The sequence below is a fragment of the Corvus moneduloides genome, chromosome 6 (genome assembly GCF_009650955.1).
Source record: "Corvus moneduloides isolate bCorMon1 chromosome 6, bCorMon1.pri, whole genome shotgun sequence".
In the NCBI taxonomy this organism is placed as follows: Eukaryota; Metazoa; Chordata; class Aves; order Passeriformes; family Corvidae; genus Corvus; species Corvus moneduloides.
In genome coordinates this window covers 45,608,688-45,632,121 of record NC_045481.1, presented here as the reverse complement: position 1 = coordinate 45,632,121, position 23,434 = coordinate 45,608,688, and the positions used below count along the sequence as shown (strand labels likewise).

Genomic DNA, 23,434 nt, shown 5'->3' with positions numbered 1-23,434 from the left:
TACTTCCAGATCTGCACATGGGGCATGGTGGCAGAGCAGGCAAAGACATGGTGGCAGGGATGGGTCCAAGAGGACAGAGCAGCTGTGCAAGTGACATTTGGGAATACAAAAACTTTTTAATGAAAAAATAATAAGAAGTAAAAATAGACCACTGTGCTTATCTTGGTGACTGGGAAAGGCCAGATTGACAGTTCCAGATGAGAGAGATCCTGCTTTCTCCTGGTTCTCTGACATAAGGCTCACTGCTGTACCCAGCAGAGTTCATAGGAATGGGGAGCTGCCCCAGAGAAACCTTTGAAAACATCTGCTACAAACTCAGGGGGTCAGAAAAATTCCAAAACCTTCCTGTGCCACTCCATGCCAGTCAGCCAGCAGCACATCTGGGAATCCATCTTCTTCCTCACCACCCAGCTCCAGGATGCATCCAGCTTCTTTCCCTCCCTTGCATGTGCCCAGTACCTGGCACAACACACAGACCCCACGTGTGCAGCAGGCAGCACCCACTGCAGCCCTGCACAGGGCTGTGTGACAGTCCCCAGCCAATGTGCCTTGGGTTAAACCCGGGCAGCTGGCAGCAGCAACGAGCAGAGCCTGCCTCCAGCAGGGACACAGAGGTGCTGCAAAGTCTGTATTAAGCACAACACCAGGCCCATGAGCTCTTGTCATTGTCCCCCGTGGAAGTGACAGGCCCCCGAGTGGTGACAGCAACAGCAGCAGATGAAAGGAGGGTGGTTGGGAATTAGGGTTTTCTTTCTTAGACTAACCAGCTTCTTGGCTTCAAAAGCATCTCGCTCGTCTCGAAGTTTCTTGTTCATTTCTCTGCTCAAAAGGAAGACACAGGAAAGACACAATGAGATGCTTATGAAAAATGAAGTAAACCCCAACACTTGAAAGTGAGAACAGAAAGAGAGCTTGGGAACAGAGATAAAAATGTTATTTATGGCCAGACATGTTGGGATTTCCATGTAACCCAGCTGAGGTAAAGGGCTCTACATGGTTGCCTTAGCCAGCAGGAAAGACAAAATTCCTCCAGAGGAGGGATTATCTAATGAAATAACATAGTCTGTAATGTGCCAGAGCTGGCCAAATTGCACAACTCTGTCTGGACCCAGAAAAACAAGCAGAGTTTAAACACTGCTTGAATACAATCCTGTAGCTTTCTGTGGGAGAAACAAGCGCAATACTGAAACCTCAGATCCTTACAAGCATAAGAGCTTGGCATTTCCCTCCAGTCTTCCCCAGTTCTCACCTGAGGAGCTCCAGCTGCCGAAGGAGGCTTTGTTTCTCCTTCTGCATGTTCTTGGAGACTCTAAACACATCCCTGAGCAAAAGGCATTTTAAAAAGGGGAAATAAATTAATGGGAGAGAAAATAAAAACATCCCTCTCTCAGGGGCACTCAAAGATAAGGGCCTGCTCTATGCTAGGAGAATTCAGAGGAAACAGCACTGCTCTGGGAGCTGGGATGGCTGGGTTGTACCACAGCTCTCCTCCAACATGAGAGCAGGCAATTCATCCTCTCCACTTCCTCAGCTGCTAAAGATGGGGAGCATGCTTACTGCCATCTGGATCTGAAACATTCCAATGTTTTATATATGTATTATTAGATATAACCCAGAAATGAGAACACAAGTGATTAGAAGAGGATCTTTAACAAGAGCATTATAGAGGTGATGGTGAACTGGAAGAAGCCTCCTTTAGGCTGAGGAACATCTGTATTTTTGTACTGATTTTCTAGAACATATTCATTTCCCACAAAAGGTAGGCAAGAGGTAGCAGTATCACTCTCTGTTTAGGCCCATAAGACCATTGGGATGTTTCTCCTTTTTGCCAAAAAGAGACAGGCAATCCTCTAATGACACCAAGGCTCCTAACTAGGGATACTTATTCTTTAACTGCTTGGCCACCTTTCCTTCTCTGTGTCTTTGCCCCAACACCCACCCTTTCCTGACCTTCCCCACCTGTCCTTTTGCTCTTGCTCAAGCTGAGCCTCCTTCTGGAGCTTCTGTAATTGTCCCTTCACTGCCTCCAGCTCCCATTTGCTTTTCTCCAGCTCTTCCAGCAGGTTTTCATTCAGGTGCCGGAGCCTTTCATTCTGTACACGGGTCTCCAGCTGCTCCGAGTTCAGTGATTGTAGCTGATGTTCCAGCTGCAGTGGGAGAGGAGGAGGATGAGGAGGAGTTAAACACAGAGAGGAAGCGGTTTGTGCTGCAATCACAACTAAAAAACAAGCTGAAAAAGCATATGTAAATATTGAGGTAGAAGGGGGTAAACACAACTTAAGTCTACAGGGCCACCAGCAGCATCAGGAAGATGAACTGGAAGGAATTCTCTCTCATCACACCAGCACTGGGGAACCAAGCAATGCAATTAAGCACAGCTGAAGAAGTGCTTCAGGCAGCATGAGGAGCCTGATGCTGTCAGGTACTGTAGGAATCACAGTGCAAATGAGGGTCAAAGGTGGACTGGAAAAATTTGGATGGAAGCAGGACTGTGTCTGTTGGGACTTATTAAGCACAGCTGCTGAAATGAATCCTCTGGTTTAGGGCTTTCCTGAGCCCATGGCAGCTGAGAGGAGGATATATTGAGGTACTAGGGGCATCTCACACTACACCTGGAAAGTGAAGTGATTGGGTGGCCTTTACTACTGCTGGAGACAGGACCTTGGGCTAGAGATGTTGTTTAAATGCCACCACGGCACAGCTGCACTCTAGGCAGCACAAGCCCCCAGCACAACTAACAGAGCCTGATTTGGGAAGTTCAAAGCCTGCTGCCGTGTACTCAGCCAGTGACTCAATTCCTTACAGACGGCTGGCATAGGCTGGGAAAGAGTCACAGAGAGCCGCCAAAGCTGCCCATCTCAGATGACAAGTAGGGCATTCCAAGGGAGATCATACTGACACTGCAGCATCCAGCCAGCCACACTGGCTAACCAGGGCCCTCTGCTGAAGCTGCTGCTACGTAGAAACTGCAGTACCCATCTGAGAACTCAGAGCCCAAAATAAAAGTATGCAATCCATGCTTATAGAAGCACCAGAAATCAGGTCTGATCAGGGTAGCAGGTGGCAGAGTCAGCCTCCACATTTACACCTTCAGCCTGCCTTTTCTCTCAGCCTACTTTCTTTCCCTCTCAAAAGAAAGATAAAGCAGCACACCATGGCAGAAGATTATTTTTTTTTCTTGCTACCACCCTCCTCTCTGCCAGTACACATGTACAACAGTCAAGAGCAGGAATGAATGGATCTGACCTTTCCTAGCTTCCTTGAAACACAAGCCCTACCTACATCTCCCCACTGAGGCTAGAAGAGCAAGCCACACCCAGCTTTGTCTGGAGTCCTCCAGGCCTGTGGACACTGGGGAATATTTCAGCAAGACTACATATGCTGAGCAGTGGAGCTGAGACTAAAAACCAGCAACCCCTGCTTACAGCCTTTGGATCTTGCAATAAGCCAAGGAACAGGCTTTAAATAAAGCACACCTGCCCCTCCCTATGAAATCTCCATCACGTACAACTCTCCCGTTTATGTGGTCTGTCCTTGAAAGTGATACTGTGGAATAGCACCATCACAGTACTGGTCTTAGGCCACAAGAGGGACCCGATTATCCACACAGCTCAGTACAAGCCTCAAGAGTTAAGAGCACCAGAAATGACCATTTGAGTAACAGAAAGTGTACATGCAGCCCGAGTGTTCTGCCCTGACCCTCAGCGAGAGGAGATGCTACCTAGGAAGTGCATGCCCGGGCTCCTAACTATGGTCCATTCCCTTCATACAGCCTTCCCATCTAAGGTCCCTGGACTAGGGATGTTAGAGGCCACACCTCTGACTGTTCCTCCTTTCAATGAATATTTACAAGCCTATTGTCCATTTGTTTGTCCAATTCATTTTTGAACTGCTGATATTGCCTGCCTCCTGTGGCCAAAAATCCAGCACTAGTCTCTGTATAAAGAAGTGTGTTCTTCTAAATCAAATTCATACTGGTCTCATTGAGTGTCCCTCACCTTTGCTGTTGCAGGATTTGGGGAACAACAGTTTTGTGTGGACCTTATCCATCACTTTTCTGACTTCATAAATCTCACATGTCTCTTCTCTCAGTTCCCTTCTCTCCAAAACCAAGTCTAAACTTTCCTGGTTTCTCTTCCTAAGGCAAATTTTCTGTTTGCTCAATCATATTAGCACTCTGTACCTTCATACTTGAGAAGGACACAGTAGAATTAGAGGAGACCAGAACTGCACACACTAAATGAGGCACATCGAAGATGTGGGCAGCAGGAAAAATACATCCTCTATCTTATTCTTGATATCCTTCCTGATGGCACCTCAGTTGTGCTGGTCTTTCCAGCTGCTGCACAATGAGCTGGTGATTTCAAAGAAGTGCTGTTTCATCCACATCACAGCTAGGTATCCAACTGGGATACCCCCAGTCTCCAGCATCTTGCTGGTACCTGCCATGACTTGTTTCTGTGGGGGTCACATCTCAGTTCTTGAGATACCAAGTGAAAAAAGACATCCGGAATGGACCATCCCATACAAATGTCCATGCCCAGGATGGCAGGCTAAAGGAAAGCTTGTGCTTTGATCTTTTATGTGACTGATTAATCAGTATGTCATCAAGTGCCCAAATGCAAGTATACAATATGTACCTCTAAGTGTCACAGAACTGTTCATTCCAGGTCATTTTGGAGCAGCCAGAATACAAAAACTAGAGAAATCTGTCTCTTTTATGTCCATACACATCTTCCCTACACAATGACAAAAGGCTTCAAACTCATAACTTTGAAATTTTTACCCCATCTTCCTTGCCAGTATTGTACAGCTGATAGGAAGATTGTGCCAAGAGAACACAAAGCAGGTAAGAAAATGCATGCACAAAACATTCACAGAAAGGCATTATAGCTGAAGACAAACCAATTATTTGACAAACCATCTCAACACCTTCAGAGGCACGAGAGCACTACACTAGCCAGAGCCAAATTATCTAGTGCCAACCCTCAGCACTGAACACCATTGTCCATCAGAAAACAGGTCAGCAGAAAGACAGAAGAGGGGATGTGCTTTGTTAGAAAAGGTTTGGATCCCATACCTTCTTCTGGCGGTAGAGGATTTTTTCCAGCTCCTGCTCTTTGTTGTGCAATTCCTTCTGGAGCAGGTTACTCCTGTCATGCCTCAGTGCTTCCTGCAGAGGTAAAGATACACAGCTGTGCACAACACCCAGCACAGTAAGAGCTGTTCCTTGGCCAGATGAGCCGCCACCTCTACTTCAGACCAAAGGAACGTTGCCTTCAAGCCGAGAGAGAGAGAGAAGGTACCTGGCAGACCAGCCTCTCCCTTTGTGCTTTGATCTGTTGCTCCATTTCTTCATAAAGGCACCTGACTTCTCGATCATGATCTGACTCCTTCCTACAAAAGACAGGTGCATGCAGGTCAGGAGAGAAAAAGAGAATACAGAAAGGAAAGAGGAGGGTGGAAACAGATTCCTACTAACAGCTGTGTGGCATTGAGTGGGATTTTAACCAGACTGAAGGTTATGGGGGAGCACGGATGCAGAGCAAACCCATGGGGATCAGACCAGGATAGAGTCATTCTATTACAGCAAGAAATATCTGTGCATCCTGTAACCCAGTCTCTCCTTGCATTTGAGACAGGATCCAAGCATCAGCTGGCTCCTGGCAGCAGATGGCCATGATATCCTCCTTACCTCTTCAGTGCTTGTTCCATAGACTCCTTCTCATGATTCACCTCCTTTATGTATGACGAAACACGCAACAGAAACTCTTCAAAGTTGGATAAGAGCTCTGGACGCTCCTTTCGTAGCCGAGCCCAGAGCTCCCGAATCTCATGTGGGCTGGAGCAAGCATACAAAAGAGAAGGAAAGCAAAAGAGTTACTGTGTCATCTTATGGACTGTTATTCCAACTCCAGCATGCACTCAGGACAAACTGCCATTCTCCTGTGATGATCTCTGTTACACGATTACAGCAAAGGGGAAAATTGGACGGTGACAGAACATGCATGTGGAGTGGGATCTATTGTGAGGTCAAAATAAAGGAAGTCATCTGAAAGAAGAAAAGAAAAATAATCTAGGAAGCAAACATGGAATGACTGCTTTTCCAAGTATTCATCAATAATACATTTGGTGTCTACATCAAGACTTGAAGAAATGAATATTCAGCAAATTTGCTGTGTTATGGTCAAACTGTTACAGCACACAGAGTTTGGCACACATCACACATCATTGGTGTTTTTCTTACACTCAGACTGTACTGCTGGCTGCTACTGTCCTCATTTTTTTTACAGGTTTGGAAACTGAGGCACAAAAAAAGATGCAGATTTGCTCAATACAATAACAGTGGAGAAAGCCCTGGAAAACCAAAGACGTCTTTTTCTGACCCTGCAATAATGATTACACTGTTTTGACATTTAATTCATGGCAACTTGAACACAGCACGTACAAACTTATGCATTCCCAAAGTGTCTTGTAAGCCTGCAGACATCGCTTCATGTTTCTTTTTAGGGAAGAGCTTTTTTTTTTTTTTTAAGATCATGAAACATTTTGGAAAAACTGCCTTGAAAGATACAGAATAATTATAGTCAGTAGCCAAATAGGTATTTTTCTTTGCCTATGTATTTGTCTCCCTTAGTATTCTTTGGGAAAACACAAAAGCAAAACAAACCAACCAAAAAGCTTTTGATTTCCTCTGCCAGTATTGCATGACAGCCTTCTTTTTCTGTACCAAGTTAAAAAAGTTATAGCACTTCATCAAAACTTCATGTTTTAGATAAAAGAACATATTGAGTCCTGTTAGTAAATTAAACCATTTCTTTCTAGAGAAAGCAGTGAAAATATTTCAGATTCCTGCTCTCACCCCAATTATCTTCTGTTTGATATTACTGCTTTACAACAGCTGGTTTGCACAAAGTTGTGACATGAAGTAGCTACTGAACTCATTGCATAAAACTGCCAGTAAATGGTCAAAATAAAACACAAGATAATTCCACTTTAAGACTTCCGCTTGTCAAAGCAGAGTTATAAACAGTAGACACTGTTTTCCCAGAAAGGTAACATGGCCTTTCACAGTGTCATCCTGTTGTTTAAAACATAACAGCTTCCCAGAATATTTTCCAGACAGAAGTTGTTTAGCACTAAAAACATGCAGGTGCTTTGCATCACAATGAAAATATGGGGAAAAAATGTCTGATTTGTGACAGATGCACCTCTGAAAGCAGCAAACTCCATCACTCTCAGCTTCTGTCTCCAATCCTGTCCACCTCCTTCCCTAACCTGGACTGATCCCTGCAAACTGGCAACACAGTTGGAGTACAGTGCCTGAAAAGAAGGACAGCCCAGATGCAGTTGGGCATCTCAGGCCCTGCAGGTGTGCCTCAGTAAGAACCAGTTATGCATAATGCTTTATGTTGGAAAGCCTAAAAAAAGGCTGGATGACACTGGGGCCAGTAGACTCTACTGGGGCTACATGCAAGGGCATCTCACTGGAGCACCCCTTTTCCCAGTTTATCCTTTCACACTCTTCAAGATCAGCCCAGCCCCAAGCAGCTCCTTGAACACAGATCCTTCAGAGACTCTTACAAATGATTGTCTGGAAATATGTGAACAGTCACACACCATTTTGCAACAGAGAGCACACTCATCCTCCTTACCTCATCTAACCCTCCCATGCTTCTTTTCATTTGCTGCCTGGGCTGGACTTGTATGCCACCAGCTGTTCCATTTTACAGCTGTGTTATGAACTCAAATTTGGGAAACTGCGAAAAGCACTGAGCTAAATGTAATTGGTAACCGATGAGCAAACCCAGACCACACTGCACTTGCTACCAAGCATCTGGAAATCCAAGGCAGCAGTACAGAAATCCCAAGCAGTGCTTCAGAGAACAAGCAGCTCAGTTCACCTCTTTGGTCTGTTTTGGTACTTTGAAGTTTTGGTACTGCAAGACCAAAACAAGGTAGAAGCAATGCCATGCGACTCCCCTACTTACTCTTCAAACAATTGGGCTGCTCCAAGCTGCTCTATCATGGAACAGAATCGTTTCTCTTCATCATCATCTGCAGGGTCCAAGTCATCTGACCAGCCTGACTCAAAAGTCTCCTCGTGTCTGGAGTGATCCATTCTCCCAGCCCCTTGGCACAATTCAATCCCTATTAACTTTCCTGGTGGAAGGTGAAGAGAAGAAGAATAAAGAAAGTCAAATTGGATGTCATTTAATACGCTGCTATTTACATGGCAGCCTGACAGAGCTCCATGAGAAGCCTCCTGCATGCTGCTGGTGTAGGATACAGCTCCAGGTCAGTGAAGAGCCTCTGTTCTGACGTCCTGAGTGATGTCAGTGGCCGTTCCACAGTGCTGGGGCTGAAGCTGGCTCCCAGCCCAGCCACAGGCTGCCGGGCTCTGCTCACGTCTGAGCTGCCACCCTCGGCCCGGGGCGCTCAGCATGTGGCGAGCGGTCACTCCACTCCCACAGAGCGGCGCTGTGGGTTCAGGCGCCACCGATCCCACAGGCTCTCTCCGGGACTGCGTGCCGGCCCCGAATAGTACCATGCTGCAGTTCCTCAGCTTAAAAACTGGAGAGGAGGGGCTCATTACCCCTCCCTCCTCATGTGCTACATCCATTCTGAGTCAAGCGCTACACAAGGACAGCCCTCTTGTTGGGATTGTGTAGAACAGAATGAACTCGCCCTCTAAGCACCTCCTCCTGCCCCATCCCACGTACGGATAGCTTCCAGCTATCTGGATTTTGTTTCATGCTGAGACGCTAATGCCACAAGAACATCCTGCTATGCAAGGCATGTGACAAATACTGGTGCTGGGAACAAATTCTTCTCAAAGAAACAGATCAAGCAATCCTATCCGAAACACAGGCCCTCATCTTGTATACAGAGTCAGGTCTTCAGCAGCAGCTACTCTTCCTTTCCAAAATACATCTGCTTGGTTCAAAAGGCAGAAATTACTTTTCCCAACTATAAGACCAGGAGTCAAGGATGTTCACAGAGCACAGATGAGAACAAGACACTACTCTAAGGGGAAATATATTCACCATTATTATACTTCAGAGGACTCAACTCTACCTCTTCTTATCTCCATAAATCCAGAATTTAGCTGCTTCTCTCCCACTCCTAAAATGTGCTGTAAAAAAAACTTGCAGTGTGGAGATAGATACTTAGTTAAAACCTGATAATCAGACAGTTAATTAAGGAGAAGGGTTTAGATCAGGCACTTTTGAGGTCTGCTTTTGAGAAAGAGTCATTATGTCTCATTATCTCTCTTTTGCAGATGGGAAAATTGAGGTGGAGAATGATCTGAAGATTGTTTTGATATCCTAGAAGAAACAAGGAGCCATCTCAAGAAGGAGACTTGATTGCAGCTTGAACTGCTTCCCTTGATTTCCCCCCTGCACACTCCAGAAAAAAGACAGCCAGGCCAAAGTCTTGAGTTAGGGGAAAAGTCTGAAAAGGATTTCAGTGATGCAACACACGAAGAATAACCGTGAAGAAAAGAAATACAGAAATTAAGTGTTTTGCCTAGACTGGAGCAAGTGCCATGGAGCCAGGCTGCCTACACAAAGAGAAAACTTGCCTACCTCTCCCAGCAATGGCACTGAGGCAGATGCCCTCATGATGTCCATCTGAGGCTGTGCCCATGGGACAAATGCCTCATGCAATGAGATTTGGGAATAACCAAGTCATAACATAGAGGGCACTGTGGATGCCAAGGTGTCCAAATGGTGCCCATTCACCTGCTACATAGTGCTGGACTGAAAAGCCCCCACTCCCGACAGAACTCTTGTTTCTGCCAAAAGTAATGGAACCAGCCAACAAGGACAGAAGCACAGGGCAGGAACAGCTGTAGTGAGCAAGCACTCAGTGGGTTAAAACAGTCCCTGAACAGGCTGGCCCAAGACACAGTTTACTGGGTTTTTTTAGAGGAAAACTTTGCAACTTCTCCTCTCACGGTGGCTGTTCCTGAGCATTCAAATTGCAGCACTAAAAAGACCTCACTCCCAGGTTGTGAGAAAGCCAGGAGCAAACACAACCTGAGCAATCAGGACAGCAAAATTCAGGAGCCTCTTCCATCACTTCTGAAAACCCTAGACCACCTGTGTTCACTTGCTTTGACCTGATCCACTTAACACCTCTGCATGTCCAAGGAAAGCACTGACAGGTGCAGATTTTCTGAGAGCTGACAAGGCAGCTGAGCACGTGTGCTGCTGGGTGAGGACTCTGGCCAAGGATTAGTATTCTCCTAGTGTTTGGAAAAGACAGCATTAAAAGGAAGATAAAGGCTTATTTGCCAGTGTTAATGTCCTTGAACAGCACTGCTACCAGCTGGAGACTGTTGCCAAGAGGCATATTTCCATGCAGATGAACAACTGTGGATCAGATAGCCAGGCACAGCTCACAGCATGTACCCTCTCCAGCAGGAGATGTTCTGTGGCTGGCTCTACTAGGTAGGCAGGTAACAGCTGTGGGAGAAGGCAGCACAAAGCCTCCAGGAGGAGGATACACACCCACCCTCTCCAGTGATGCTCAGTGAGCATGGGGCATTGTCCTGCATAGCTGGTGCAGCTTCAGCAGAACCAGTGCACCTTCTTACCAAAAAACATCCTGTCACAGGTGGGCTTTTTCCTTCCTCTACCTCTGTACAGTCCTTACCTAGACCCATGCTGAACTCCACAGGTGTCAGGTATCCCTTATTATTCTGTTCCAAGCTGTCAAAAACTGTCTCCAGCTGCTCAGGGGTTAGGGGGAGTTCACTCTGGAGCTGCTGCAAAGACAAAAGAATGAACAAACTTGAGGCATGGCTCAAGTCTTCCTTGTGACTGTCCCTGCCATCCTCAGCTCTGGCCCACGGCAATGTGCCCTTTCAGCACTGCATCCTGCCCAGGGTGCAACAGTCTGCCAGCACAGCTGAGTGATGACACAAACACCTGTCTGGAGCCATTGATATGTTGACTTTTTCCATTACTGGATGATTCAACCAGGACTTCAGAGAGGGAATTATTTTGTTTGGAGAAAGTTCAGCCTGTTTCCTCCCCCATTACAGAAACACTGCCTCTAGTTCACTGCCTGCCTCCCTCCATTCCTGCTCAAAGGTGGCACTGCCAGCCTCCTGTGACCACTGCTGCTCCCAGGAGAGCTCTCTCTGGGCACATCAGGTACAGCACCATCTCTTCGGCCAGGGAGGGAGGTCAGACTTGTGGGTATCTGGATTCAGTTCCAAGCTCTTGCAGGAAATCTTGCAGCTCCTAAGGGAAATGTTCAGTCCATAACAGCGAGTTAGCTTTCTTCTGTCACCTTCTGCCTTCTGGGACTGTATCACTACTCCCACAACATGGACAGGGAGCAGAGCAATTCCCCTTGGTAATACATGGGCAGAGCACCCAGTGTGGAGGGACACCCAAAGAAACAAATAACAAAGGGGTGTAGGCTAAAACCTCGTAACTGTCCATTAAATGTGCAATAAAAAATTATTAATGTAACTATAAAAATTAGGCATCACACAACCCAAAGAAAGTGAGTCAATATTTAAAGCAGCATGAACCTGTCAGGTGTTATTTACAGATGTGGGGAGAGATGGGGCAGGAGAAAAACAATCCACATGTAACCTTCCTGATAATCCTTCAAAACAAAACTCACAAAGAACTACAGGGCTTTTGCTAACAAGTACTTTTTTTAAACAGAATGCACCAAAACACATTATTGTAGAGCAAAATTATAGTTCAGGTCTAAGGTGAGTTTTTGGATCGGGCTTTAGCTATGATTGTATAATTTTTTTGTCTCAACTTTTTTTGTGAGAGGTTGATAGATTGTTCATCGTGCGGTTTTTTGGGGGGGAGTTGTTGTTTGAGGTTTTATTTTTTTAATTAAACCAAAGATTTTTTTTCCCCTCCAGCTTTCCTATCTACTGCATGCTTGATGTTTGTAAGAATTGTCATGACATTTTTTATTTTATGCATTCCTTAAAAATTTGGAATTGCAGTCCCACTTGTCTCAGGAATTCCCTGGAGGTGCAAGGTCCTCCTGGGACTTTTAGCTCCTAACAGCTGGCTGTGCCAGAGTTTGGTCTTAGAAATCTGAATAAGACAGAGACCACATGCACACCCACACATGCCAAGAGTGAAGGCATGCCACATTGTCCCCCGTTCTGCCACCCACAACTTTACAGATCCTCCCAGGACAGAGGAAGAATTTTTTCCCTCACCTGCATGTCCACCTTGGTGATAAAACCTTTCTCATCCTTGTCACACAGCTGGAAGAGCTCCCTTGCCTTCTCAAGCATCTCCACCTGCACATCTTCCAGTTTGCTCATTTGGCCAGGAGGAGAAAGATGAGGAGCCACCTCATCCTCCTGACCCCCTTCCTCTTTTCCTTCCCAGCGGACGTATCCCAAGAGCACTCCACTCTGGTTCTCCATCTTCTCAAAGTCTTTTCCCCCAGGGCAGGGCCAAACAGAAGAGCTGTGGCGCAGGAAACAGAGAAAACACAGTCAAACATGACCCTCCACTTCCAACCCACACATGATATAGTTAAATGCCTCAGTGGTTGAAAGAACAACATTCAGCATCCATATCTGGACTAGATAACCTTTAAAAGTCCCCTCTGACACAAAATATTCCATGGTTCTATGAAGTGAGCGGAGGGGGGAAAGGAGTTTGTGTCAGACACCACACTGAGGTACACACCACATGTAGGAACACCCTGTACGCAACATGAGTGTACCTAAGCCTTCCACACACCTGTAACCCTCCACCAAGCAAGGAGGCTCTGTTGCCATCTCTCCTCCCCTGCCTCAGACCTACAGGGCAGTCCGAGTTCTTTGCTGGTGAAAGCCAGGTGCCAAGGGAAGGTTTCAGCAGAAACAAGAGGGTGGGAAGGGAATATTAAAGCACACAGGTAAATCTGCGTGAGAGCACAGTGATAGTCCCGTATCAGCTGAGACGGGGCCCAAACACTGCGAGCTGCTCCTCTCTGGTCTTGGTTCCTCTGGCAATAACACATACTTTTCCTCCTCTTGTTGCTTTTCTGCACCACACCTCTGAGCACCAAACCTGCATCAAAACTCCAAAAGCCCAGAGCAGGACGAGAGCAGATAGCAGGATAATCTGTGCAAGTGGTAGAAGAATAATGTCTCTCCCAGCCTCCTCCCAGCCAGGTCCACTGTCTGGCCTTCCACCTCTGACATTTTCTTGTTAACACTTTCCAAATAGTAGCTCCATCTTTATTTAATGCTGTTACAGTAACAAAGAAAGGTCAGACAATTCCTACACTGGGAAAAATTTAATAAGCTGGGCACTCCTGACCCCTTGCCTTCAAGCCTCTGTTTTGAGAACTTATGAGTTGCCAAACAGAATTTTAATCTGAAACGTTCACCTTTATAGGAAGGAAACCACAAAACTATGGAGACATTTCAGAGGCCAAAGAAAATATTTCCCATCACTTACAAGTACCTAAAGCAAAAAGGAATGGGAGCACCCATTTAAGCACAGTACTGTGATTGTAAAAATGCCTACATCCCTACACCAAGTCACCTCCTGACTTACTGATCTCATGGAATCAGACAGCTTCTCCAGACAGCTCCTCTTCAGCAACACCACCACATTTTTGAAGCCTTGTTGCACTGATTGCTTTAGATTTCTCCTTATGCAGACCTGTTTTCTGCATTGCAGGGCAGAAGTGAGCTGTGCAAGCAGGCTAAGAGCAGATTTAAACAGTGCTGGACAAAGAGGGCTTGAGGGTTGGGTTGCTTGGGGTTTTTTAACCTCCAAGACATTAAAAGCCACGTAGAGATGCCACGATAACAAACAAACTAATTCTGTTTGCACTCTTGGTACAATGGGAGGATAAAGAGCATGATGGCCAGGAAGAATGTCACATGTGAGAACGATATGAAGCTGACACAAAAGGAGAAGGCAATTATGCCCCACGCTATTTGACTCCGTTTATTACTGCAGCTCTGCGAGCCAGCGGGTGGTTCTGCTTCACAGAACAAGCAGAACGCTTCATTCCCCCTTTCAAATCAGTGTATTTCCAGGGCGCCTCTGTTTCAAATACATATCTGCTCAAGTGACACTAAACTCTGCAGAAGACTACCTATTAATGGGTACTATTATATGTTTCTAGTCAAGTAAACATCCCTGGCAAGCAACGGACACAGAGCTGGACCCAAGCTTTGGGGAATACAGCAGTGGAAAGAAAGGAAGAAAGCATAAAAAATAAGACAGCAGACCACATTTTTCTCTCTTGCTCTTTCTCAAACAAACCCTCCAACCAAGCATTTTTTGTGTTATGGAGCCAACACAGCAAAATTTGGAGACTAAAGTTAGATTCTATACATTAGCTGGACAGTCAGCTTGCTTCTGATGGCAAGTCTGTGTAAGCAGTAAAGAAGTCAGAAACAACACCAGCTTGCTTTTCATGTTCAAGTAAAAATGGCAAAGCTGGCCTTGAAAGAAAAACAAAAAAGGACTCAAATTTCTTATGCTGACTAGATTTTACAGGTGATTATGGTGAGGAATAACAGCCACACTAGTGAATGATAATTATTGGCTCCTACAGGCCACCTTCCTGAAGGTTTTTTCCAGACCCATTCCTTTTGCAAAGGTACAGCCTCAGCACAAGCAATACCCTGTACCAGACAGCAGCAGGGGTGGAAAGCAAAAGGGATTTCAAAGCAAGAGCCATGACAGGATTGTAGAAAATAGCCAGAATAAGAAAAGGCACGAGTAAGCAATGTTTTCTAAAACATCCCTCTAGCTGCCTAAGAGACACCAAGGTCCCCAGAAGTAAAGATGACCTTACTTTTTAATTTTCATCTCCATCAGTTCTAGAGCAGCCCATGCAGTTGACGTCTCCCCATCTTTCCTGCAGCAAATAAAAGATGGTGCAAGGAGGATGTTGTGTTCTCTCTCTGAGACATTTTTTTGAAGCTGAAATCCAACTCGTTACATCCCTACCTCTAGCATTTCCTCTTTTTATCAAAAGCCCAGCTGCACTGTAGCTCCCAAACACTGGCTGAGTTAAAAGCCTCTTAATTAGAAGAGCTGGGAGCCTGACATGGACAAAAGTCTGAAAAGATTTCACTCGTGTAAAAGACCAAGCCCATTAATTCAATGTTCAGAGCAGGAAGTCTCTTGTCCAAGCTCCTTCAAGTGGCTTCAAGCCAGATGTGGCTTTTTCAATGGTGAGACAGCACTTGTAGAGAACAAAGCAGCAAATAAGAGAGAGCCCCAGCAAGCAAAATACATTGCAGCTCTGATGGACTTCTCTCCCAGAAGCCTGTGACTGAGAAGTTCTTCCTCTCTATCCCTGTTTGTAAGGGCACTGAGTGGTGCAGGTGGGGCACAAAGCACATCTCAGTCTAACAAGTGCTGTCATACCTTCCCAGATCATCACTGCAAAGTACTGGGGCAGCAGCTTCATCAGCACAATGCACAACATCACAGAAGGACCACTTTGAAAGAGGCTGAGGTCAATGGAGTACCAGAAATGTGGGCTGGTATCTAAAAGTGAGGCAAGCAGAGCTGGCTTAAGTGCAGAAAGATCAGCTTGGGAAGAACCATGCTTGCCTAACACAAGGGGCAAAGGCAGAGAAGATATGTACAGGCAGCTAATGCTTTTGGTCAGGCAAACCTGCCAGGCTCTGCCAGAGAGATGAAGTCAAGACACCTCCAGTGACAAAGCCAGTGGTTTTTACCAAAACTTCTTGTCAGGATTAGTTTTTCCAGGTCCTTTCTGGCAGGAAAAGGTAGTTTTTCAGTCAGCATCAGTAAGAATTAATTTCCACACCTAACCTGGAGTCAGGACAATCTCTGCATCTTGAGCTGTTGATTTCCATCATAAAAAGGTGTGCAATGGGTCACAGCAGAGTTTGTCTAGCCCGACATCCTGCCCTCAACAGTGGCTGTGAATGGCTGGTGAAGGAAGAGTTACAGCAGGGAAAGCAAAGAGAAAACTTCCCTAAAGACATCTGCCAACTACTAGCCACTGTCAGCCTGGGGCAATTCCTGAGCCACATGGTTCCTTCCTTATCTTCCAAGACACTTGTCCAGCCTCCCTTTGAAACTGTATGAAAACATTCACTGTTCTCATGAACATGCTGATAGAAACAGGGTGCCTGCCGCAGCCAGGGAGTGCTGACAAAGCTTCATGGGACTATTTTTGGGGTAGACAGTTTGACCATCATCAACTCCACAAGAGATGAAGTCCCAGCTTCAGTTCAAACGAGTTCTCAACCACCTTCACCTCTGGGAACTGTGTTGGAGACCAAAAACTCCCTTCTCAGGGCCTGGGAGATCTAATAGGAAGATGGAAATGCCAGGAATCTAGGGGGCTCCAATACAACATGCTCCAATTGCCCTGGTGTGCAATGTTCTTCTTCAGCCCTGTCTTCCCCCACCCCACGGGTTTGTCTGCCTTTGCTCAAGGTCAGCTCTGATACTGCACAGTCCAGGTTTGGGCAGTGTCCAACACCTGAAAAACCTGATACAGAGCTATGGATTACACAAGTTAACTCCTGCCATAGTATGTGCTGGGGCTTAGCAAGCAAAAATTCACCTGCTCCTGCAAGACAACTTTCCCAGAGCCTGGAAAGCAAACACAGGTATTCTCAGACACAGGAGATCGCCTGCCATAAAGACAGCTAGCACCAGCTCTTGTATTCTACACTGAGGAAACTCAGACCAGTCTTACATGACTATTTTAACTACCTGAAGCATTAACTGAGATTTGTCCTGTGCAAAGCTGTGGCAGAAAGTCAGCTGGATCCCATAGGCTTGGCATTCTTTGGGGAAATCATACTACTTGAATTTTAATCCTGACTCAGCTGGCTATATGGCCTTGGATAACTCATGTCACCTGCCTATGCCTACAGACCGTCAGCTCTTCCAGTTTGGTTCCTAATGCTTGTGACAGCTGGCACTTTAGGACTCAGTATCTGGAGACTGATAATTACATGTGAAACTCAAGCATCAAAACAATTTCAAAGCCTCAAAGCTGAAGAATGAAAAACTTGAACACAGAAACCGCAAATTTCAACAAACAGAAGAACAGACCCAAGTAGCTTTTTCTGGAAAAGGGAGGTCCTTCTTTCAAGGTAGCACCACAGGGTCATCATTTTCAATTTATTGTCTCAGAAAGCTGCTTCTTGTAGCTGTAAGCAGTGTTAAAGAGGTACAGGAAAGTCATGGATAAATTGCTATCAACAGCCAAGCCCTTATCTAGGTGACCCTGACCACCATGTGCACGTGACAACTTTGGGGTGCTATTTCTTTTTTGTTTTTTCCACAGCCCAATGACAAGGAGGAAAGGAAAGTGAGGAGTGCAGCCAAATATCCACAGCTGGTCCTTAGATGACCCTAGTCACTGCAGGGCATTGTGCACACACTGAATATGCTGCATTCCTAGCAGTCCTCCCCAGTGCAAGACAATGAACCAACAGTTAATGAAGGAGAGAAAAACTAAACACAACTGGCTAAATGGCTTACCCAGGATTACAGAACAAGGCCAGTGTTTGGGTCCTGTAGAGGGAACCTATAAGGGAAAGCAGGCTTTTGCTTTCCTGTACCACTGAATTTTTGGTGACAGAGTGGCAGAAGGGAATATTAAAGAAGAATCATTACAGGCACAGAGTAGGTGTCCACGGTGTACCACAAACTAAAGCGTTCAGATACTTGCTGGGAGGTTTCCCAAAAAACATCCTCCTGTATCTCTGCCTAAGACAATATTATTAGAAACAACAAAACCACCCCCATACTAAAGCTAAATATTTAAGCCATTTATTTAAACAAATCAGAAGAACACGCACCCTTTCCTTTCTACTCCTGATGCAGGAAAATAAGTCTTGCAACTTCAAAGGAAGGAATTCACCAGGTGTTTAGGTCACATTAATCACACTCCTGGTGCATATGCTGGACGAGACAGGTTTGATCCCATACATGAGAAGACATGACACAAAGAGGAGATGAAGGGCTGTGTAAGGGATCACTGCAGCAGAAGGCTGTTGCCTCAGCAAATTACAAATGCACAACAAAAGCAGGCCAAGATGCAGTCGGTACAAAGCATTTGTTGCTTGGTCATGGAATGGAAGCATCACTCAAGAGCAGGTGAGCAACAGATAAATTCCACAAGAAAAGGGCAATAAAATCTTCACAGGTCCTTATACCATTTTATATCAAGCATATGCTACCTGCTCTGTTTGCTCTACCTACCTTTTGCTCCCAAGGTTTTGAAAGCTAGCAATTGCTATAAAAAGTGCTCATTGTAGGTCACAGTCACATCTACACATGCCAGATTTTATAGTACTGTGAGACTCAGTGATCACATATGGGTATTCACAATTATTATCCTAGTTGCAGGCAAAAAGCACATGTGCACTGACAAAAATCACAGCCATGCCAAACTGACCAGGTGAAGGCAGAGCAGAGATCTTGCCAGGGAAAGACACTGACCCCTCTGGCAAACTGGCTTCCACAGATACTGAATTTCCAAAAGCTGCTCAAAGGAACTGGGTACTCACTCGACGAAAATTATTTTAAAAGGCTCTGCCAAGGCTCAGCCTGAAAAGGGTGGGAGAAGAGCAAAAAGAAAGTACTTATTTCTCTGGTGTACTTTGTTCAAAATTAATTTTGCTCTTTCCCTTCTCTGGGAAATTTGTTTCCGTTGTTTGGAATTTGTTTGGGTGGTTGTTGGGTTCTCCCTTCCCAAAGGGAATGGCAGGAAAAGAAATACACTGAAAAATGAGAAAAACATCATTGTTTTGTGAAAGTTTTTTCTATAAAAAAACCTAAGAAACCCATACACACCCTGGGCAGAAAGCCTGAAATCAGGTGTTCATATCTAGAGCTACACTTTACTCTCTCTCTTTTAATTGCCTGCACTTGACTGTATCCCTTTAAGGAAACAGGAACAAATCCAGGAACCTTTGTGTTGTTTATTCAGCAGGGGATTAGCCCAGCCTGATAGCCCCGAGCTAACCCGTGCTGCAATATCTTGGATGACTTCATCATGGGATATGCCAATAGGATAAGAGGTATATCCCAGAAACACTGACAGGTTCAAGAGCCTTCACCATTCTGAAGAGCTACTTAAAAAGAGGCTCTGCTGCAATTCACCATTTCCCTCACCAAAGATCATCAAAGAGGAATTTACCATTATCAACTTCTTGATCTTTGCTAAAAAAACTTGCCATGGGGAAAGTTGCTTGATTCAGACTCTATGCTCTATCACCAAGCAACCTGAGAGTGGTAATGGGTCTCTTTTTCCATTTCAAGAGGCGAACAAATAAACTTCTTAAATCTGCACTCACTCATGCTTCCCGATTCAACAGCACAACAGAAACCACCGACTGTGCCAAAAGCTATCAACATATGAAGTCTGCAACACAGATAGGTATCTACAACATCCCAAAACAAGATCGTTCACCCCAGAAATTGCCACAAATCCTCCATCACCCCCTTATGCTGCTCCCCAGCTTTGGCATCGCCAGCCAGTGGAATTTTGCAGCTCTCTCACACTGGCACAGCATTGGCACTGCAAATAGTGAGGGAGAGTGTTTGCACTGGAACCTCTCCTACTAATTGGGGTTTTGGCTTTGTTGGGTTGTTTTGCTTCAGGAATGGAGAGAGAAAGCATCAGTTTTTCCTCTAATAATATTTGGGCCAAGAGTTAATTCTCAGCAATTAAAAACAAAATCCAAACCACATTTTTTCCATAAACAGCTAATGGTCTTGGATCTGTCAGTGTCTAGCACACAGCTGATTTTTCAGAAAATAAAGAGCATGCCTGCAATAAGACATGACAAATAACAGCTAGTTTGAAAACAAGTAATGTTCATGAATTCCTTTACTTTATAAAGGCTTACAGGTTTTCTGAAACTTTTCTTTAAAGAGACAGAATAGAGCATTACATCACATAAGGATTCACCTTATATACTGCAGCATTAGCTGAACACCACTAACAGTGCTGTGAAGTTGGAGGTAGATGCTGCTTGGAAGCAATCAGAAATTAGATCATGCCTAACACCAAGTATGTTGACCACAGAATATGTGCCCTGCAGGTGATACCTATGGACCAGGCAGGTAGGCAGGAGGCAAAGAAACTTTATTTGCCAGCTCAGATGCGGGAAAAAGAGGATAGAAGAGGACATTGTGCTTGACATCAGATACACTGGATCATTTTTGATTCAAAGCAAAAACTGAACACTGGGAGCCCAGGCTAAAGAGATACCCGCTCTCTTCTACTCCTCTTTTCCAGGGGTTGTTGAGGTAGGTAGGAATGCCCCATAAGGAAGACAAGATCCAAACCTAAGCTGGCATTTAAAGCTCTTCAGGAAAGGACATAAATCCAGGACAGGTCCTGAGCTTGTTTAACGGAACATGAGTGGCAATTCCCTCCTGCCTTACCTGCCCCTTTAGAGAAGGGAGCACTGGCATGCACAGCAGGTTGTACCAGAGAAAAGCAGAAGTCAGCACCCTTCTGCTGGGCTAATGCCACCTGTTACTGAAGAGCTAAGGTGTCATCAAGGAAAAAAGGACCTCAGCTGCTGCGGCTCAGCAGGGACACATCAGGAGAAACGCTGCTGAGGAGACTCCTTTCTCACCCTGCAAGCAACAGAGGCACGGGGTACATGAGGCTCTTCCCCAGCCCTCAGGAAAGCAACCACACTTGGTGTCCTGCAGACAAAGATTCAGGCTGAAAGCAGGCATACCTCAGTCCTGTGCTGGCAGAGGGCCAGACACACTTCAGTGTTCTTGAAGTACTTTAAAGGCGAAATTATGCAGAAACAGCCTTTTGTTTAACAAATGGATAAAAGATTCTAAAGGATACACAAAGCTTCAAATGCTAAAATTTGGGGGTTGTGGAGTTGCCTGTGTAACCAATTCCTGAACGGCAGAGATGGTGAAGAATTGTCCTCAGTCACTGCCTTCTTTAAGAAAAGAATGCAGGAGCCTCAGATTAAGCTGGTGATGGCATTGGCACATCAAACAGAAGGAAGCACTTCTCTACAAAACCCTGAAGTGTGGGACTTACTAACATGAGACACTGAGGACGTCACAGGCATTCATGAGCTGAAAAAGTGGCTGTTTGATTCTGCTCTGAGTTTGTCTGTGAATGACTATTACACAAAACAGCCTTTTTGGTGAAAATTTGCTGATTCACAAATAGCAAAAAGAGGGTCCTAGGAAAGTATCATCCCATTTTTATGCTGGGAAGATGAGGGTATCTGCCATTAGCTGCTGTAGGAGACATGGGGTTGGTTCAGCCTGGCTGTTCCTCAGCATGAATAGAGGCTGCTGGTCGACCCAAAGGACCACAGCACTTGCTGCATTTTCTCCAGCAACAGTCCTCTGAACGGGACTTGGTACTCCAACAGCCAAAGGCCAGGCTTCTCCCCACAGCTGTCATGGCCATCATGGGTACTGACATTGACTCAGTTCTTCCTTTGAGTCCTCAGATTCTAGCTGCCTATGTCATACCACAACAAAGATTTTCCTTTCCAACAAGAAGTTGAATCTCTCCATGACAGCCTCACACCTTGTCTCACACCCAGGATCCCTCCTGGGCTGCCGTTACCTATGCACACTCACCCAGCAGAGTCACTGTTTAAGTCAGTCACCCTCTCTAGGCTTCTTTTGAGTAGTTGTCACCTTTATTGTAAGAGAGAGAAACAACTGGCATTGCTTCATGGAGGATGAACTTTCTGCCACCCAGCCTCAGGATGCTGAGCAAGAAAAGTGTTCATGACTTCCTGCCAGTGATTCCCAATCTTGTTCTGCCACTTCTTCATTAAATTTCCCAACAGCAACCCACTGACTTGAGCTCAAGCCACTCCTGGCCAGCTGCAAGTTTTCCTCAGCCACTTCAGTGCCCTCTTTGTGCAAAGGCTACAGATCCCATGCCATCTCACCTGGAGTACCACAGGTGTAAGCTCAGAGAAGTGCACCAGAGCCTCACCTTTGTTGATCAAGATCATTTGTCTTGAAATCAGCCTCACACAAACAGGAATTCATAGCCTTATGTTGTCCTCAGATTGCTCCCTCAGCATACAGAAGCACAGATAAAATATCAAACCAAAACATCAGACTGCCCAATCCTTTTCTCCTCTCTCCTTTCAAGGGAGAAACTTCTTTCTGGTAAAACATTCACATTGTTTACTGAATACATGTGGTAAACAGTGATTTCTCCTCCAGCTGAGCCAGCAAGTTCTCTGCAGCACCTGAAACCTCCTTACCCCGAGGGCTGGATACAACTGCAGCGGGGAATGCAAGAAGTTCAAGCATCTTTCCCTCATCCCAAGAAATTCTCCTCCAATATTTTGAGGACTGGACACCACTATCTCACCCCCATATTTTCTAGGTTACATGTTAGCAATGGGATTAGTGGGAAAAGCTTTACCTCACTATTCTGAACCTGCCAGATGCACTTAAAAACCAGAAAAGGTTTGCAAATATTTATAAGCAGGAATGAGTATGGAAAGGATTCCTAGGCACCACAGCTCCCTGTACAAGCATCTCTCTGGCTGATGCTGTATTGATTTTGCCCAGGAGGGATGCATGGACAGTTTGACCTTTCTGCAAATGTTGTTAAAACAACAAACAGAGCCGAGGCAGGTGGGTGAAACCAATTTCCAAGAAGATGGTTAACCCATTCTCCACCTCCCAGAGAGGAAAATTGCCCTGGTCACAGGTGTGTGACACTTGGTTACCTCTTACCCCTTCATCTACTTGCCAAGAGTGGGTATAAAGGTAAAAATTCACTCCTTCCTGTGAGCTAAGGAGGTGTTGGCTGTGCAAAACACCTTTCCTGAAATACCAGTGTAACCTATGCACTGGAAAAGGGTGAAGTCCATGCCCTGAGTTCCTCTTGGCTGTCAGACCACTGAGGGGAACACAGGTAAAGTCTTGAATCCAAATACCACCACTCCCCATCCCAAAAGAAGAAAGGATCAGTCTGAATGTACAAGAATTCCAGGATCTAGTACAAGATATCAGAAATATCCTCTCCTCATTCAGAGGGGACAATCACAACAAAATACTAAAAGCCTCAGACCTCTACAAGACAGAAAACTAGAGAAAGTTTTGAGCAGCCACAAGCCGTGAACTGCTCCTCCACAAAGCAGGATAACACTGGCACCTGAAGGGCACCTTTTCCTGGCACACCAAGCACAGCTGAGTGCAAGGAGCAATCAGAGCAAGGAACAGCATTTGAAGCAAAGTTGGGAGCAGATGCCATTTTTGTTCAACACATACAACTGTTCTGAGAAAAGCAGAATTACTGGAGCGGGGTTGAGGGGATATTCCTCTCTTTGACAAAAGCTGTCACTGAGTCAGAAGCCCACAGCAGGAACAATGATGTGGGATTACAAAAAGGGGTGGAGGGGAATAGAGGAGTAGCTATGCTTATGAGAGATAGTGGGAAATTTCCTGCC

The 23,434-nt window shown here is 45.5% G+C and overlaps 1 protein-coding gene across 2 annotated transcripts in view; it reads right to left on the bottom strand.

Moving 5' to 3' along the window:
* CRACR2B (calcium release activated channel regulator 2B) overlaps nt 1–14,888 on the bottom strand; it is a 29,399-nt gene extending 14,511 nt beyond the window's left edge. Inside the window, exons 1-10 of one of the 2 annotated variants that reach the window (XR_004240697.1) lie at nt 14,809–14,888; nt 12,212–12,467; nt 10,663–10,774; nt 7,992–8,163; nt 5,696–5,842; nt 5,307–5,397; nt 5,081–5,173; nt 1,960–2,147; nt 1,250–1,321; nt 765–819 (exon numbers count right to left, since the gene is read on the bottom strand). Coding sequence is in view for 1 of the 2 variants with exons in the window: in XM_032111581.1 (XP_031967472.1) it covers nt 765–819; nt 1,250–1,321; nt 1,960–2,147; nt 5,081–5,173; nt 5,307–5,397; nt 5,696–5,842; nt 7,992–8,163; nt 10,663–10,774; nt 12,212–12,467; nt 14,809–14,828 (1,206 nt within the window). In the remaining variant the exon portion in view is untranslated. The remainder of the gene's footprint in view (nt 1–764; nt 820–1,249; nt 1,322–1,959; nt 2,148–5,080; nt 5,174–5,306; nt 5,398–5,695; nt 5,843–7,991; nt 8,164–10,662; nt 10,775–12,211; nt 12,468–14,808) is intronic. The other variant, XM_032111581.1, reaches the window with a different exon arrangement.
* Nucleotides 14,889–23,434: the final 8,546 nt, after the last annotated feature.